The sequence below is a fragment of the Caretta caretta genome, chromosome 4 (assembly GCF_965140235.1).
Source record: "Caretta caretta isolate rCarCar2 chromosome 4, rCarCar1.hap1, whole genome shotgun sequence".
In the NCBI taxonomy this organism is placed as follows: Eukaryota; Metazoa; Chordata; order Testudines; family Cheloniidae; genus Caretta; species Caretta caretta.
In genome coordinates, this window is record NC_134209.1 from 50,216,656 (window position 1) to 50,235,277 (window position 18,622).

The following is an 18,622-nucleotide window of genomic DNA, read 5'->3' on the forward strand; positions in this document are numbered from 1 at the left end:
TTCTCGTGCACCCAACAGGATGGATCTGTCCAAGCAATCATCTAGGGCCTGGACTTGATGCTGCACTAATGACTGAATTTTGAAGCAAATTAAATATTTTAAATTGTCTCAAGACCAGTTCTAATACTCCACAAGGCTTCCATGCCCTTCCATTTACGTACTATTCAATGTAAACAGGACAAAAGTCTTATTTCTCCAAAAAACCCTTATCCAAAATTACGTTATGCCCCTCAGTGGACATCATTTGTACTGAAAAATTCCCTGTTTATCCAGATAAATTCTATATTCCCTTCTCCCTATTGATTCATATGGTTTTACTGTATTTTTTCAGCTTCATTGGTTTTTCTTCTTCTGGGGTTGAAGTTCAGATCTGTATAATTCCACAGACCTGCCACCTCACAATATAGTAATTCCTCCCCAAATATTTCAGACACCTTATTTCAGGAGATGAGTGTTTTTCTTTAGAGTAGACTACTATTTAATGTACCAGAGTCCAGATTGCTCTTTAATTCCATGTAACTGTCTGATTTCAATTTATGAACTTCTATTACACACAATTTGCTTTTCTTCTAAAAAAGGAAAGGGCGGTCTTAGTGGGTAATTAAACAGAGGGAAATATTTCTACACATAGGGAAAAAAAAGCCTTTTTTGCCTCTCCCTATATTAAGAATGACTTCACTCAGAAACAGGTTTAATTATTTGATTGCACACATAGCCCTACGATGGTAGATCAAGAGGGATTAAAAAGTCAGACACATTTTTAGAATTGTGATTATCTGACCAAGGTCTATGCACCCTCAACAAATCATATTTCCTCATTTTAAAAAGTGATACTATCAGAAATCTTCATTTGGCCTATTAAAAAAGGACAAAAGTTCTTTGAATAACTTTGCAGAGGTCAATCTGAGGTGTATTAACTTTGCAGGGTATAGTTTTAAAAAGGCTAGGCTTCTGTTAAACTTACTCACATTACTTCACTCCTGTTCCACTGGGATCAGTGAGACCACATGTGGAGGAAGGGTATTACTTACTGTGAGTTAGGGGGTAAATAACCAACATGGATTTTCCTTTTTAAAGACAAGTATTACATTTGCCTTTCTCCAGTCCTCTGGGACCTCACCCATACTCCATGAGTTCTTCAGGATAATGGCTAAAGGTTCTGAGATTGTTTCGGCTAGTTCCTTAAGTACCCTCAGATGAATTTCATCAGGCCCTGCTAACCTGTTTACAAATAACTTATCTAAATATTCTTTAACCTGTTCTTTCCTCATTCTGACTTGTGTTCCTTCCCTCTTGCTGTTAATATTAATTATGTTAAGTATTTGGTCACCATTAACTTTTTTAGAGAAGATTGAAGCAAAATAGGCATTAAACATCTCAGCGTTCGTGATGTCATCTGTTATTAACTCTCCTTCCCCATTAACTAATTGACCTATATTTTCCTTCATCTTTCTCTTGCTCCTAATGTATTTATACAACCTCGTCTTATTGCCTTTTGTGTCCCTTGTGAGTTCCCTTGTACTTTAGCCTCTCATTTTATCCCTACATGTTTGCACTATTCCTTCACATTGGGATAGTTTGCTGTTGTGCCCTTAACATTGTCTCTTTGAGAAACTGCCAGTTCTCCTGAACTTCTTTTTTCCTTAGATTTTCTTCCCATAGGACCTTATCTTATCTTGTTAAAGTCTCTTTTTTCAAGTCCATTGTGCTTCTTCTGCAGCTCTCACTCCTTCCTTTACTTCAAATCATGAAACCTATCATGTCATGATCACTTTCACCTAAATTACTTTCTATATTCACAACCAATTCCTCCCTTTTAGTCAGAATCAAGTCTAAAATGGCTGTCTTCCTGATTACTTCCTCCACCTTCTGAAACAAGAAGCTGTCCCCAATACATTTCAAGAACTTATTATATATTTTGTGTTTTGGCGTATTACTTTAACTACCCAGGCATCTATTGGAAAAGTCTCCCATAACTACCAGGTCTTGCATTTTGGATATTTCTGTTATTTGTTCTAGAAATGATTCATCTACCTCCTCCTGCTGATTTGGTAGTCTACAGGGGACCCCTGCCGTGACATGGCCCTGCTTTTTTCCCTTTTATCCTTACCCAGAAACTTTCAATGGTCTACCTCTCGCCTCCTTCTGGTGTACATATTCTTGATGTATAATGCAACTCCTCCCCCTTTTTGTTCCCCCATCTCTCCTTCCTGAACAAGCTATACACCTCTTTACCAATACTCCAATCATGAGATTTATCCCACCCAGTCTCAGTGATGCCAATTAAGTCATAATTTATCTTATGGACTAATACTTCAGTTCTTCCTCTTTCTTCCCTATACGCCTTTCATTTGTGCACATACATCTAAGATGCTGGGCAAATTACCCTACTGTTTTCCGTCTTCTTGTTCCTATTGCCCTATTGTAATTTTCCACGTTTGACAAACTTGATGGTGGATCAGCGATAAATAGACATTCAATCAATCTGCCATTAGTGCCACAGGCAAAGCTTGTCAACGGATCGTTTGGCTGGCAGGATCTGCAGGAATTTATAACAACTGAGACAAAATAATGATCTTATCTATAAGCCTAACAATGATATGCCTACAAAAGTGGGACATTTCTGATTTGCAGCATCACATGGCTACCTTAGGTTTCAGAGTAGGAGCCGTGTTAGTCTGTATCCGCAAAAAGAAAAGGAGTACTTGTGGCACCTTTAAGACTAACAATTTATTTGAGCATAAACTATGTGAACTGTAGCTCACGAAAGCTTATGTTCTAATAAATTCGTTAGTCTCTAAGATGCCACAAGTACTCCTTTTCTTTTTATAGCTATCTTAATGTGCAATGGTTTGTGGGTACCATGCTAAAACAAAACAGGATGCATTTTGATTAGGTTTGAGAAGGCATGGTAGAATTGGTAAGTCTTTTTCAAGAAAAAGTACAGAAGAACATTAACGCTAGCAAGTAAAATCACAAAAAGCTAGTACAAGGGATTATCACTCCTCTTGCAACATCTTATTTTAATTGATACCATCTATATCTTCACTGGATTTAGGTTATAACTGGACATTATTAGAGACTTATAGTTAATCTGATAAACATTACAATGTAGGTTTTTGTAGAAACGGGCCCTCTAAGGTTCTGGTAATTTATCAAATTAATCTTGCTGGGTCTTCCTTTGGGTAGAATGGATTCCGAATCTCATATTCATAACCCTGTATTTCTATACTAACTCCATTATTTTCAGGATATTAACTCTTTCTGTACAGATTATTAAAGATCACACTATTTCAATGTATGCACAAAAATTATTATTATTTTTTGGTAAGTGGCACTTTTTATACTAACCAAATAACTCAAAAAGATTGCATACAACACCCTTAGGACTGTGATGTTATTTTCACAAAGGGTGGTAAGACAAAACTTGTTTGCATTTTTGCATAGGAAGAAAGATTCACAGATTTACTTTAATGGCTAAAATACACTTGGATTTACTTCCCTCCTTGTGAACTGCAGACAAAAAAAATAAAAAAATAAAAAGCAGACAATTTTGTTTTAGCTTGGTAATGTGAACATGACACACACATGAAATTTTATATTTGGTAAAAGATACATTAGAATGAAACCAGGATTTTTGGTTTGATCTACTGTGGATACAAAAATAAATACTCATACTCAAAGAAAAGGCACTGCTTTTGTAACCACAAAAAAGACTACCCAATAGTTTGTATTACAGCAGCTCTCAAGTGACTCATGCTCCCTGGCCTTACATCTTGGTGAAGTCAAAGCCTGCTGTGGGTCAGCTTTCATCTTACTGACCTTTCGATGCTCTTGAAGGTTTGTAGCTGAGGAACACTTCTTATTGCACACAGAGCACATCAACTTCTTCCTAGAATTTCCTAGGACAGAAACAAAATACATCTTAACAAGAAACATCTTAAAAAGGAAGTGCAAAGAAAGAAACCAAATGTTTCTACTGGGTGTGTGATTTTTCACAGGTCATTTGACTGACAGAAAATTTTACGTTTGTAACCCATCTTCATGGTATTGGGTTACAGGAGTTCTCTGTAGGTGTCCTATAAGCTATTTTTTCAATGGAATGTAAATCAAGAAAGGTTTCACTTTTTTTTTTTTAAGAAAAAAATGTGATAAAATTGAAATATCAATCTAATATCAATCTTCATGTCACAACTAAAAAACGTTGTTATTCAGAAGCCAAAACAATTATCATCCACAAAAACATCATGTCACAGGTTAAGCAGAATGTTTGGAATCAGTGAAACAATGAAAAATAATACTGAAGTCAACACCAAAACTTCCATTTTCTGTAATGACAGCCTGGCCTAAAAGTTGTAAGCATTCTACCCTGCTAGGTGTGCAGTAAGAAAGAGAATTCCATTAACACTTTCTTAACTTAGGGCATTTGTAATAGAACTGCATCATGAATACAAATCTAATCTATCATGCAAAACTATAAACCCAGTTAAAGATCAGCTACCAAATGTATTTCTCTTCCTTTTTCACAGTTCGTTTAAAAAGTGACAGAGCATTTAATTAGGGTTGTCTATTAATTACCGCGGTTTCAAGTTCATGTTAGTACTGCACAGAGCTGTTGTAATGCAGGGCACAATTACTACAAACTTAGTTCTTTGTTTGTAACCAAAGGTCCATGTGACATATCTCCTCATATATATCCAAGAATTACACTACATTACACTAAAAAGAAAGGGATTATGCTAAACGGTAGGCAAAATGTTTCTTGGGTGTTTCTTGGAAGAGCAATGAAGCATAGATCAGAAATTAACACATCAGAAGGTTTCCAGCTCAAGATTTTTCCAGGCTTCAAGTGTCTGATCTTCTCTGCACTTGTCCTCCTGAAGACTGTACATTTTTTTAAATTATTTATTTTTCCAATTTCCACATATTTAACGAATAATTAAATCAGCTTTTGAATTGGATCTGATCTTTATCCTCCCTGAAAATTGTTAAACAGATCAGTTTAACAAGAATAATAAAGACCCACCCCCCATCCACTTATTCATTCAAATATTTAAAATACATGAGTGGTTTGGGCCCCTATCCCATAAATTAAAAATTACAACATAAGCACAGACAAAGGACTGCCCATAAATATACCCCACCTCAATCCCAATAGCCTTAACAATGAGGTAATAAAGATGGGCTTTACAGTGTGCTCAGAAGGTTAACAAATCTGGACTCTCATCCCAAAAAAACAGAGGACGCCTCAGAGAATGCTCTGCCTGCCACTCCCTCTTGCTTATAGTGAGCGACCTCCAGTTTCAGCACCACTGCTGTTCTCAACTGTGGCAGTATATCACAGGGAGGGCCAATCTCTCAGGAAACCAGGTGTCACACCATTTAGGGCTTTATAAGTTAAAAATCGACATCTTGAATTCCTCCAACAATCTTACTCGAAGCTAGCATAGATCATGGGGCACTGGTCTGAGTCAATCTGATCTTGAGGCAACAAAGGCCTGGATAATTGTGTCAGTCTCACTCTTGCCTTGCCAGCGCTTAGGGGTGGCATCTAACCTCTATTGCATTCAGGTCTTTATCAGTCACTGAACACAAGGAATTGGTGGATGAAATAAAAAGGGCTTGTTTCACTGACACTGATTTCAGAGACAAATGGCATTCTGTAAGCCAAATTCTCACCTACAGATGAGGGCACTAAAAGCTAATTATCCAAGAGTCAATTTATCTTTGGACCTTGAGGCAGACTATTCTCTTCTAAGAGCTGTGCCATGGTCTCCTGATAAGTTAGCATGATAAACTTTTTAGTGACTTCCATTGCTTATGTAGCAAGACTACAGACAGAAGCCTCGGTCAAAATGCAGGTGTGGTAATATGTTTAGATTATAGCCAAGTGGGGTCAAATTCCTTGAATCTGTATACTCAGTGAAGGCCACCAGGCTGCTGCTGAAGAGAATTAGGGATTCCAAGGTATGACACTTTGCTGGCAGAATGAGCCTTTTTCTCAGTGCCCACTAGGGCTGAAGGGCACAAAGCCATTTGTGGAGCATACACACGTTTACAAACTATTTTGCCTTATTGGCATTTTGTCCCATGCTTCTCTCCCCCACCTCCATTGTATACTGTTTTCTTCCATGCCTCACCCTTTAGTTATATCTTTACTCTGTTTCCCTCATTGCCTTGCTCTTTCTGTATATTTTACTACTTCTCTTCCCACTTCTCCTGGCTTCAAGTCCTCCTTTATTTCTTATTCTTCTAGTAATTTGTGTGTGTTTGTCATCCTTCTGTTTCATTTTCTCTTCTTATCTCACTTCTAGATCGGTCCTTATGCCTTTTCCCTTCTCCAGTATCTTCTCATACTCTTCCTCTTCACACAAGCCTCTTGTCCCTCTCTTCCCCACCCCTGACAGGGCCTGGACAAAAGTTAAGATCTTTTTCCTGACAGGAACTGCTTCACTCCTGCTGCAGTCTGCTAGCTTCTAAGCTCCAATCAGGAACAGAGAGGACTTCCATCTTTAAAATTCTCCTTTCTTATGGGGCCTATAAAATCATTGACCTTGACAAAATTCTCTCCTCCATTCCAAAAACAGATAACATAATCCTCTTAGGGGACTTTTAACACAAGAGTTGGCCGAGACTCTAACATATGGAGCAGCAGCAGTGGGAAGAAAGGAGTGGGTAAGACCAATTCCAATGGCATCCTTCTACTCAGCAAATGCACAGAGCACGGCCTTGTGATCACAAACACAATCTTCAGACAAAGCAACAAGTAAAAAAACCAACTTGGCAACACCCCCGCTCAAAACAGAGGCACCTCCTAAACTAAGTCATTGTAAGAATGTAGGATCTAAGAGACATCCAAGTTACCGGGACCAGACGATTGCTGGACTCACCACTGTCTGGTGAGGTCAGTCATGTACCTCAGGATAGCACCAAAACACAGAAAGCAATTCAAATCACACAGATGGCAATACGACATCCAAAAACTTCAATCCTCAGTTCACCAAGAGAACTTCAAAGCACACCTCAGTGAAAAACTGACCACATGCATACCTGGAAACAACAACACGCATACCTGGAAACAACAACACAAGCGTCAAAGAAGACTAGGAAGTCCTAAAATAGACCATCCATGAGGAATACATCGGCCTTGCTACTACCCACTGCCATCAGGACTGGTTAGATGACAAGAACACTGAGATCACAGCCCTCTTGGACCAGAAGAGGAAAGCTTGCTCCGACTGGCAAAACCATCCATTATCCAGTCAGAAGCAGAGCTCTTTCCGTCAGCTTAAAGCTGAAGTACAAAAAAGGATCTGAGAAATCAAAAACAAATGGTGGGAGGACAAAGCAAAAGAAATCCTAGCATTTACTGACAGACATGATATGCAGATTTTTTTTTTTTTTGAGACAAAGACCTTGTACGGATGAAGCTCACATGGCCTCACACCACTGAGATCTGAAGAGGGTAGCACTCTTCTGAAAAGCCATGAATACATCAACAAGCACTGGAAGGAACTCTTCCAAAAGCTTCTAAATCAAGAATCAACTGTGACTGACAACACTACTGACTCCATCCCTCAGCACCCAAACTGGGAAATTCTTGCCAACCCACCAACACCTGAGTAGGTCTGCAAAGCAATTGTGCAAATGAAGAACAATAAAGCCCCAGGTCCTGATGGCATACTAGCTGAAGTACTAAAAGCGCGGGGGGAGAAACACTGACACACAAACTTCATTTTCTGTTTCTCAAAATCTGGTGCACTGAAGAAATCCCTACTGACTTACATAATGCTAACATAGTCACCATTTTCAAAAGGGGAGACAGAGCCAGCTGTGGCAATTACTGAGGTATTTCCCTTCTTTCCATCACTGGAAAGATTCTTGCTAGAATCTGTCTTAATCGCCTGCTCCCTCTTCCAGAGTCCCAATGCAGCTTCAGACCATCACGAGGCACACCGACATGATTTTCGCAGCCAGGCAGATCCAGGAAAAAATGTCAATAACACCACCAGGAGCTGTATATGGCCTTTATTGATCTGACCAAAGCCTTTGACTCTATCAATCGTGAGATTCCATGGAAATTCATGTCAAAGTTTGGTTTCCCAAGCAAATTTACCACTCAGCCACTTATAACTGTAAGACTCATCCATGACCAGATGACTGCCTCCATCCTGTGTAGTGGCTCTCGCTCTGAGCTCTCTGCATCTGAACTGGCGTAAAACAAGATTGAGTACTGGCACCCATCCTCTTCTCCATTATCCTAGCAGCTCTGAAAACGCTAATCCAAGACCGTGCAGTACAGGGCATCGGCATCCAATATTGGACTGATGGCAACCTTTTCAACCTCTCTTGCCTCCGTGCCAGAACTAAAGTATCATCAAAAACAATAACTGAACTCCAGTAGCAGATGATTCTCTACCATCCAGCTCCCAGTCAATCATCAGACCTAGCAAGGAAGGTCTACACTGATAGAGAAGAACTGGAAAATGTAGAACACTTTGCCTATGTTGGCAGCCACCTCTCACAGAGGGCATACAAAGACATTGATATTCAGCACAGAATCCACTTTTCCAGACTTGATTTTGACAGACTGTCTCGACTGTTGTGTTCAACAACCATGACATCAGAACATACACTAGACTTTTAGTTTATAAACTGGTAGTAATCTCAACTCTATGGGTGAGAGACTTGGGTGATTTACAGAAAACACCTCAAAAACCTGGAATACAGCACTAGCACTTTCTCCGGAAAATTTTCAACATAAAGTGGGAGTATAGATATTGTTTAAGCACTGTATGAAAATATACAATTGTATTCTCTTAAAAATACTGAAAAGACTTTTAATCTCCAATAAGCCGCAGCCACAGGTAGCTAGAAACTGGAACATTCCATAGCCTGTGGGGACTACATTTAACAAAACATGTCTTAATCCTCGATGTTTCAGTCTGCAGAAGATTGATTAGGATAAAACTAAAGAAGTTAAGCTAGAAAAAAAAAGTCTGCATATATCACAGCCATGTACCAAAAACCTGTAGTTAAGAAGGGAAGTCTACAGTGTACTATCATTTTCTAGACCATCTTTCTTACTCCACAGTTCTATTTCAAAGTAAACACTAATACTTCCCACCAGTAGTAGATTACTTTCCCTTGGACATTTTTATCACTTCTGCTTTCCAGTATGGTGGAGCAGCAGAATCAAGGCTCTGCCCACTCCCCACCCACCTAAGCAGGCAGAAAAGTAGCAGCCCCTTGGTGACTGCTCCCCACCATGCCTGAAGTGGTACATGCACAAATGGGAAAGTTTGATACCTCTGCATGACTGTATAAGGCTGGCCCTAATTATGCAATGCCAGTAGAAAATGGAAGGTTCTGCTCTCCCTGAGCAGCTGCTGCCAGCCTACTTCCTTTTTCTTGTACACAGAGAATTTTAACTGCTTAGTGTTCTTTTGATCTCAATCTCTGGCCCTTCTGGCAACAAGCAAGTAGGCATTTCCCACTGGCTAACTCACCCAGTGTTTCTCTTAAGGACCCTGTATATTCTCCCTGTACATATCTCATCTCTGTCATTGTTTCATTTCCTATTTGCTCCTCTCTTTGATTTAACTCCCTGCAGTCAGCCAGAATAACATCAAGCAGATAATCTGAGCACATATAAAATGCATACAAAATAATACAGCTATCTCCCTGGTTCTGCAACATCCAAGGATCGCATTAGCCCTCTTTGCTACAGCATCACACTGGGAGGTCACGTTGAGTGCTAGTCTACGATGACCCCTAATCTTTTTAAGAGTCTCTGCTTTCCAGGATACAGTCCCACATTCTGTAGGCATGGCATACATTCTTTGTTCCTTTGGTTTTACATTTTGCTGTATTGCAACAAATTTTGTTCAAATGGGCCCAGCTTACCAAGTGATCTACATTGCTTTGAATGACTGCTCTATTCCCATTGTTATTTACCACTCTGCCAATCTTTAGGTCATCTGCAAGATATATCAGTGATTTCTATGTACTTCCGGATCATTGATGAACATATTCAATAGTGTTGGACCTACTACCGATCCTTGGAGAACCGCAGAAGAAACAACCCCATTCAAAGATGATTCTTCTTTGACAACCCCTTTTCAGATCTGTCAGGTAGTTTTAATCCATTTAAGATGAGCTTTACTGATATTGTATAGTGCTATTTTTGAAATTAAAATGTCATATGGTATTAAGTCAAATGCCTTCAAAATTATAAGTATATATATCTATGAAAGAAAAGGAGTACTTGTGGCACCTTAGAGACTAACCAATTTATTTGAGCATGAGCTTTCGTGAGCTACAGCTCACAACATCTGATGAAGTGAGCTGTAGCTCACGAAAGCTCATGCTCAAATAAATTGGTTAGTCTCTAAGGTGCCACAAGTACTCCTTTTCTTTTTGCGAATACAGACTAACACGGCTGTTCCTCTGAAATATATCTATGAAGTTATCATTTCAAATTTGGTTGATAAAGTTATCAAAAAATGAAATCAGGTTTGTTTGATAAGACCCATTTTCAACTGAAGCATATTGACTGATGTTAATTATATTCTCATCCTTTAGCTCTTTATTAATTGAATCCTTCATCAGTTTTCCATTATTTTGATCAGGATTCATGCTGGGCTAACTGATTTATTAATTAATTACCCAGGTCACCTTGCTAATATTGAGAAGGGCTAGGCATACATTAGCACTCTTCCAATTTTCTGGAATTTCCCTGATATGCCAAGATTTATTAAAAATTAACACCAGGAAGCCAGACAACTCAGCCACCTCTTTTAAGACTCTTGGGTGCAAGTCATATGGGCCTGCTAATTTTAAAACGTCTAGCCTAGTAAATGCTAACATATTCTTGAGTTACTAATGGATATAGGAGTAGTTCATTATCCTCATCAGAGATGAGTACATCATCTTCTTTCCTTCCAAATACAGAACAGACATATTATTGGACAATTCTGCCTTTTGTCCATCATTTTTAACAATTTTGCCATCTCCTTCTACTAATGGCCATTTACCATTGTTAGGATTTCTTTTGTTCCTGATATACTTAGTTATATCCACAGCCTTTGGAAGAAGTGGGAAGGTTACATTAATTTTACTCAAATCAAAACATTACAGAAATAGGATATACAACTAAATGAAAATGTATCAAGAATAGCATTTGAAATGGAATGAAAGATGGTTCTTGCTTTGGTTTGTGAACAAAAAGTGGTCTGTTAGGCAACAGATCAGCAATCCTGTTAAAAATGTCATATTCAATCATTTCTTACCAGTGTGAACATTTTCCTTGTGCTTTTTCAGCGCGTCCTTACTCTTGAACCTCTTCCCGCAGCTATCAGCCTTGCATATGAATCTAGCATCCCCTCTGCATGCCTCTTTGTGCTGCTCATAACTACATTGGATAACCAGCAAAGGAAAAATAATACATGAAGACATAGCTAGAGAACACAGACTCATAGCAAGCACTCTGAGCTTAACACATGCCACGCAGCAGAATTCCAGGGCCACCTCATGCATTACTTACAGCTGGTAGGAATGAAAGTATTTCACTTCTTTCACTGTTAGGATTTCACATAAACTAATAAGCTTGAAAGCAAACATGCAAAGGGAGGCCAGCAGTGCTATGACAGCAGTCCAGTAACTCAGACACAAAACCTCGACTCTGAGCTGAAGGACGTATTGCAAACAGAACACTGAAAACTTCTCGAAGTGTCTCCTGGATTGATGTTCTCTGTGCACTGAAGGACGCTAGGGAAAAGATAAAACAAAATATAAGGCAAACAACATTTTGGCGGTAACAGAGAAGATAGGCCCAATCTTGCAAACACACAAGTAACTTTACAAACTGAGTTCACTGGGACTACTCACATGCATAAATATGAGAGACAAGGTGGATGAGGTAATATCTTTTACTAAACCAACTTCTGTTAGTGAGAGAGACAAGCTTTCGAGCTTACATGGAGCTCTTCCTCAGATCTGGAAAACATACTCAGAGTGTCACAGCTAAATACAAGCTGAGCAGATTGTTTAGCATAAGTAGTTAATTCATATTTCAAGGGACCATTCAAGGTGAAGTGGCCCATTTACACCCTTCCAATCAAAGAAGGGAAAGAAAGGTGGTGTGAAAGCAGCTTAGGAGTGTTATGGGGGTTATTAGGTTGACTGTTGTAATAAGCCATAAATCTAGTGTCTCTATTCAGTCCATGATTTTTAGGGACTAGCAAAGTTATGAATTTAAGTTTTGAGGCTCATCTTTGGAGGTTCTACTTCATATTTAGCTATGACATGCTGATTACCTTTTCCAGACCTTAAGAAGAGTTCTGTGTAAACGTGAAAGCTTGTCTTTCTCATCAACAGAAGTTGGTCCAATAAAAGATATTACCCATCCACCTTGCCTCTCTAATATCCTAGAACTGACATGGCTAAAGTTTGGGGCCATAGTATAATACGGAGAGGTATTCTCAATTACCATTGCACTTGTCTTTTTCTCCCCAAGTGCTGTTTATGTGTGTGTATGTATATATATATATATATATATATATATATATATATATATATATATAAATAAAAATAATAAGATCCCACAATTGTCAGTTGAATCATTGGGAAGAGCTAAAAGCATGGTTGAGAGCTTTTCTTATTTTGAAAAGTTGTTCAATCAGGTTCAATCATCACCGGGATTCACAGTCTGTTACCATCCCATTTTTAAGTTCTCAGCCATTTTCAGCTTTTTTTACTCTTTGCAAATTACACCAAGACGATAGCACAGGCTTTCACTTAGTTTTTAGATAAATTTAACTAGTCACCTAGCACAAATCAAATGCAAAATTATAGATTAGAAGGACAAAAGTTTATTTTTGCTTGAAAACATTTTGTTCCCTCTACAAAATACTACTCCAGAAAAGCACACAGAGCATTTGCTTAGAAGTAAGAGATAATCATTTAAGAGATTAATATGACGTTATCTATGTGAAATCAACAGATCACTTCATTACAGAAACAGTTTAATGCGGCTATGTAATATTATTTTACTCTTTTTCTGATGTGAAACAATTAGATTAAATGGGGTACCCTCTATAACTAAATCTACAATTAAAAAAAAGTGGCACATCCATTTAATTTACAATTTGATTTACTTACAAGCATTGTGTATTAGAAGAAAAACTCAGGATAATATCAATTAGATTAGGAAAGTTTTCATGTAAAGTATACTGTACATGACTTTAAAGGATAAATATACACAATAATGGACAGAACTGAAAGCGATTTGCTTTTAAATCTTGCCTCTTTTTCATGTTTCAATTTATTTTTTGTTCTGCCCACAAAGGTTTAATAAAATCAACATGAATTGGTTTTTATTCATCTTTCTTTGTCCTTTTACAACTTCATCTCCCTACTTCAAAGTTTTATTCTAATTCCACAATGTCACCCGCTGGAGATAGCGGAGATGCCATCTGTTTCCATGAGGCTCCTTGATAAAATAGTCAACTGATGTAGACCAAAGTTCCAGCATAGCAAAACAGTTCTGATATGCAATACAATACATGAATTACACAGCCTTTTTTCCTCCCATGAAAGCCTTCCTAAAGGCACCAATTATTTAAATATTAATGGCACTAGTGATTCAAACTAAAGCACGGTATGAAATACAGCAAGTCAATATATTCAAAAATTAATGTACTGGGCAAAGTATGAAAGGCTAATTCAATTACTAAAGGCAATGAAATTTACTGCAACTCCAGCCTCTTAAATCACACCACCATTGGAAAAGAGGCATGAAAGCTGCAGGCAACAGAAACTGTAGTTAACTAAGCTTACTGATTGGTTTAAAGGGTTATTTATAGAAAGCACTCTTGTGTGTACGCACTGTCTTTGTAAGGCTTGTTTAACTGGGAATTTCTTTCCACAGTTCCTGCACTTAAATTCCTTTTCCTCACTAGGTTTTTGGTGCAGCGTCTGAAGGTGTTCAGCTAGGATCTCCTGGCTGGCAAAACTGGATTCACAATTTGGACATGTGTGGTCCTCTTTGCAGCTGAGAGAATCTACACAGTTGGGGGGAGAGAAAAAAACAAACATTAGTAGAGGTATAGTTTCTAGCCAATTATATTTCTGATTACTTTAAAAGTGAGGTCCTACTCTGGGGAGAGGGATAGCTCAGTGGTTTGAGCATTGGCCTGCTAAACCCAGGGTTGAGTTCAATCCTGGAGAGGGCCATTTAGGGATCTGGGGCAAAAATTGGGGATTGGTCCTGCTTTGAGCAGGGGGTTGGACTAGATGACCCCCTGCGGGGTCCCTTCCAACCCTGATAGTCTATGATTCTATAAAAAGGGACTATGTAAAATGGTCTCTTGGGATTCACCAAGCACAGTGGGTCCACTGTTTCTCAAAGGATTATTCATACCAAATCCCAGGACAAGTAGGGTTACTTTTGCTAAATTCCAACACTGCAAACAAACTGGATTCTTTCCTTCTTGGTACATCATCATATCAATCAATGGTCTGCAGGCCAAATTTGGCCTTCAGTTATGCCTAGCAACCTCATTCCTTTCAGTATGGTTGTGCAGATTATTGAAATTTGCTGATGCTCCACAATAAAGAACAGAATCCAGCTCACTCTCCCTCTGCTATGTTGCCTTTACTAACAGGGAGTAAAAAGTAATATAAAGGTCGAGCCCCACTTCATCGATGCTCTACACACTTTTGGCATTTGCAGCAGCGAATCATTCTGCTCTAATAGCTTTACAACCATTTCACATTCTCTTTCAATGGAGGTAGTAAATGACTCCGCAAGCACAAGGGAGCTGAGGACAGGGCCCTCAGTTTTGCCACACAAATGAGTAAAATATGTGTACAGACATCTTCAATTTCTCACTAGTCGGAAGTTTTAGTTTCCTTGTTTTGATATTGTTTTTAACATAAAAAAGCTACTTTAGTTCTCACACATGTCTCATATGTACCTTTCTCACCAGCTTGTTGTGGTTCTTTATTGCTGTTGTTACTATTATTATTATTGTCCTCATCTTCTTGGTTAAGGATCACTTCCTCCTCCTCCTCCTCTGCTTCTTCCATATCACTATCAAGGTAGCCAATCAGCAGCTCTGTATCTGTTTCAATATCTTCAACAGCCAGATAGAAAATGTTTTCACCTTCCTATTGCAATGAGTAAATAGAAGCCATGAATCACCATGACCGAAAAATAAAACCTTAGAGCCAGGTCCTGAATCCTACTGGCACAAAGCCAGCTTAAATAGCTACTGGAGGATTCAGGTGACACAGTCAATTCTTCAAGTGGCACCAGCTGGCATAGCCCTTCTCAGCTTTCTCTCCTGGTGTAGAGCGTGTGGATGGAGGGTCCTTGCACTTGGGTGAGGCTTGGATGCTGGAACATCCTCTGAGGATGATCTATAACCTCTGCTAAGGGATAGGCTTACGATAAGGGTGTGTGAAGGTGATATACCTTTGCCCTCCTCTACCATCATCCTCAGCATACCAAGAACTTTAGGGCTGGAAAGTAAAGCACTCAAAAATTAGGAAGTGTTAGAATGAAAGTAGCCTGTGCAACCCGAGCTATGTAGCTTTTGTGTGTCTGTATGCATTATAATAACAGCCTTCACTTACATGGTTACATAGTGCTTTTTTCCACAGGACCCCAGCCTCCTTATTGAATAGGCTTTCTACTCTGATCATAAGCTCAAACTATAGAATTACAACAGACACATTTAATACACACTTTCACACACTAATTTTAAAGTCAAATACTCAGCTGGTGTAAATTACTGTTGCTATGCCGATTCATACTAACTGAAGTTCTAGCCCAGATACTGTACCTGGTTTAAAAAATTAAAAGCCCTAAAAATACTCTGTCTCACAATGTTTACTTAACCAAAGCTTAGATAGATAGATAGATAATATATAGCCACTTAACAAAAGCAGCTGTCTCCTCATAAGCTGATTTACTAGGCTGCCTTTTCTGCTGTACATAAGCCAAGTGCTTTGGGTGCTACTCAAGGCAACTAAAGGAGAATCATGTTTACTTAATGAAGACTTCCAAGTGTTGTCATAAATCTTAATGCTTATCTGATTAACATCCAGTAAAATTAATTGAACCTTCTGTACAGTATATCTAGATTGTAGGAAGCATCATAACACAAGGACAAGATAATGCTTTTTAATTTTGTAATATGCTAAGATTAATTTAAACTGTCAACAGGAATATAGTATTTCTAATACTTCAGAAGGTCTGTAATATATTTAAAAAGTAATTTTCATACAACAGTGAAAACTATTTAATTCAATAAACTAGATGGAAGCAGCAGTCTTCAAGGACCAGCGTCATTTTTTGCCCTTATATGAGTGATGGCATTTGAAAAGAAATCTAATTACACATTTTTTTTTCAAGATCTGTATTTCAAAGTGCAATCTAGATAGCTATCCATTTACCATCCTAACTCTTGCCTACATCTAGGAGGGTGCTGGTTTTTATATGACACTGTCATGTGCTTCAGAGAACTTTAATTTACTACAATGTAAATTAAGAAAAAATTATCTTCTGTAGCTTTGATCTGAAGTAAGGTAAAAAGGGCTCTCTCCACTCATTGTCAGCAAAGACAGGCTGCAAAGACAGGCAGATGCTGTCTTTATAGCATTGTCCAGCACAGCACATTCTAAAAGCAAGGCAATTTTCTACATGTAGGGGAAATGTACCCGCTGTTTCTTATAGGGGAAAGTATACCACTGGAAAACAAAAAGAAAAAAAACCACCCACAAACAAAGTAAAATATATGATTTGCTCACACACCAAGCATCTAACACACTCATATGAAGGGTCTGGTATTATGCCTTTAAAGATTGTATTCCCACTTAAGTTTACTAAACGTACAAATACTGTGGACTACAAGACATATTTTAAACTTCACTATTCAATTGCAGTAACTTCCTCCATCTTTTGCTTGTTGCCTGTTTAGACTGAAAATTCTTCAGGGCAGGGGTTCCGGACCAGATTTTTAAAGAATGTAGGCACCTAATGATGCAAATAGGTGGCAAATGGGAAACTCAAAACCACCCAAATGCGTAACTCCCATTGAAATCAACCATTAGGTACCTACGTGGTTTTGAAAATCCTACTAGACATCTGCATCTTTAGTCTCCTAAACACCTTTGAAATGTTGGCCTTTTATCTTCTTATCTATCTACCACTCTATGTGCGAGACAAATAATTATTAGTACAAGTAACAATACATATTATGGGGACTTATTCCGCAGCTGCTCCACATACAGAATTTCCTTGGAGGTCAAGGGTGTAGTAGGAAAAGAGACTGAAAAATAAGTCCTTGTTTCAAAGGGCTGCCCTGGTATGAGGCAGGACCTGCTCACACAATCTGGCAAGAACAGGGCTGATATTGCAGAAATACACATTCCTAAAAAGTGCCAGTCACAAAGTACTCACACAAACACATCACAATATCAAGTGGTACCACAACATCCCGATATCAAGGATGGTACAAAAACATTCCCCAAGGATAACAGGAACACAATGACCCCTCCTAAAAGATAAGGTCAGGATGACAATATGTAATAAAAATGTTTTAAACAAACCAACATGTACAACAAGGTAATGGGTGATAATTAGCCATATCAGGAGGCAGTAACGATGTCAGAGGGGCAATACTAACTTGTTTGTATTGGGGTATAAAAAGTATCTCGAAAAACGTATTTTTGTCTGGCCTAGAAAAAATGAAAAGTCCCACCATGCACTAAGCTGGTCCACTGTTATGGGCATACACGTATTAGTGGTCCGGTAAAGTCTGCAGGATACTAGTACCATGCTTCGTCAACAATAAACGTGGCTGGGTGCCTTCGACCCTTAACAAATCTTGTGGCCATCACGCCGTTCGTTCAAGGTCTGCTGTGCCAGCTTTCTGTGCAGGGCTGGGGCGGCACATAGAGGAAACACACACACAGCGCCAAACATCTATCAACATCAAAGGACACTGGTGACCCACGACTGCTGATCTGGTAAGTAACCGAGCTGTCCTCTGTACACTTTGAAAATGGACCACACTTTTGGAGCTATCACCTAGTTTAAGATATTGCTATGTGACCGTCATGATGCATGGCCTCCTCTACCCAGGATGGGAGCCGTGGTGCATCTGGGAAGTGTAGTACAACAAGGAAGCCTGGCCCATAGATAAGATTGGGAGCACAAGGAACCCCAACTCCCAGCAGGCACCACAATGGCATTTCTGAATCAAACTAATTCAGTTTTTGTTCAAAATATTTTGGGTTTTGATTTTTTTACTCTAAATTTTCTGTGGAAATTAATATCCATTTTCTAACTTGCTCTATACATCACTCTCTTCTCTCTCAGGTAGGTTCTCTCCCATAGCATTCTAACAGGCAGGCTACACCCACTCCGTGTGGAACTCTGTCCCCCTCTAGCGATAGCTAGGACACCTGTAGAGGTTGCTGAACTTGCTAGAACCTTGGCTAACCAAGGTCTTTTACCCAGGCACAGAGGTTCATGCTTTAAGACCCAGAAGTCCCAGGCTCCATCTACACTGCTGAAGACCATGCAAGGTGCCATGCTTCATCTTCTCAGATA

At 38.9% G+C, this 18,622-nt stretch overlaps 1 protein-coding gene across 2 annotated transcripts in view; it reads right to left on the bottom strand.

The window, feature by feature from the left end:
* PRDM5 (PR/SET domain 5) overlaps window positions 1-18,622 on the bottom strand; it is a 138,807-nt gene that overhangs the window by 84,842 nt on the left and 35,343 nt on the right. For both annotated transcript variants that reach the window (XM_048847652.2, XM_075127621.1), the window contains exons 4-8: window positions 14,979-15,171; window positions 13,889-14,063; window positions 11,677-11,769; window positions 11,292-11,413; window positions 3,823-3,902 (exon numbers count right to left, since the gene is read on the bottom strand). In XM_048847652.2, the coding sequence (XP_048703609.1) occupies window positions 3,823-3,902; window positions 11,292-11,413; window positions 11,677-11,769; window positions 13,889-14,063; window positions 14,979-15,171 (663 nt within the window). The remainder of the gene's footprint in view (window positions 1-3,822; window positions 3,903-11,291; window positions 11,414-11,676; window positions 11,770-13,888; window positions 14,064-14,978; window positions 15,172-18,622) is intronic.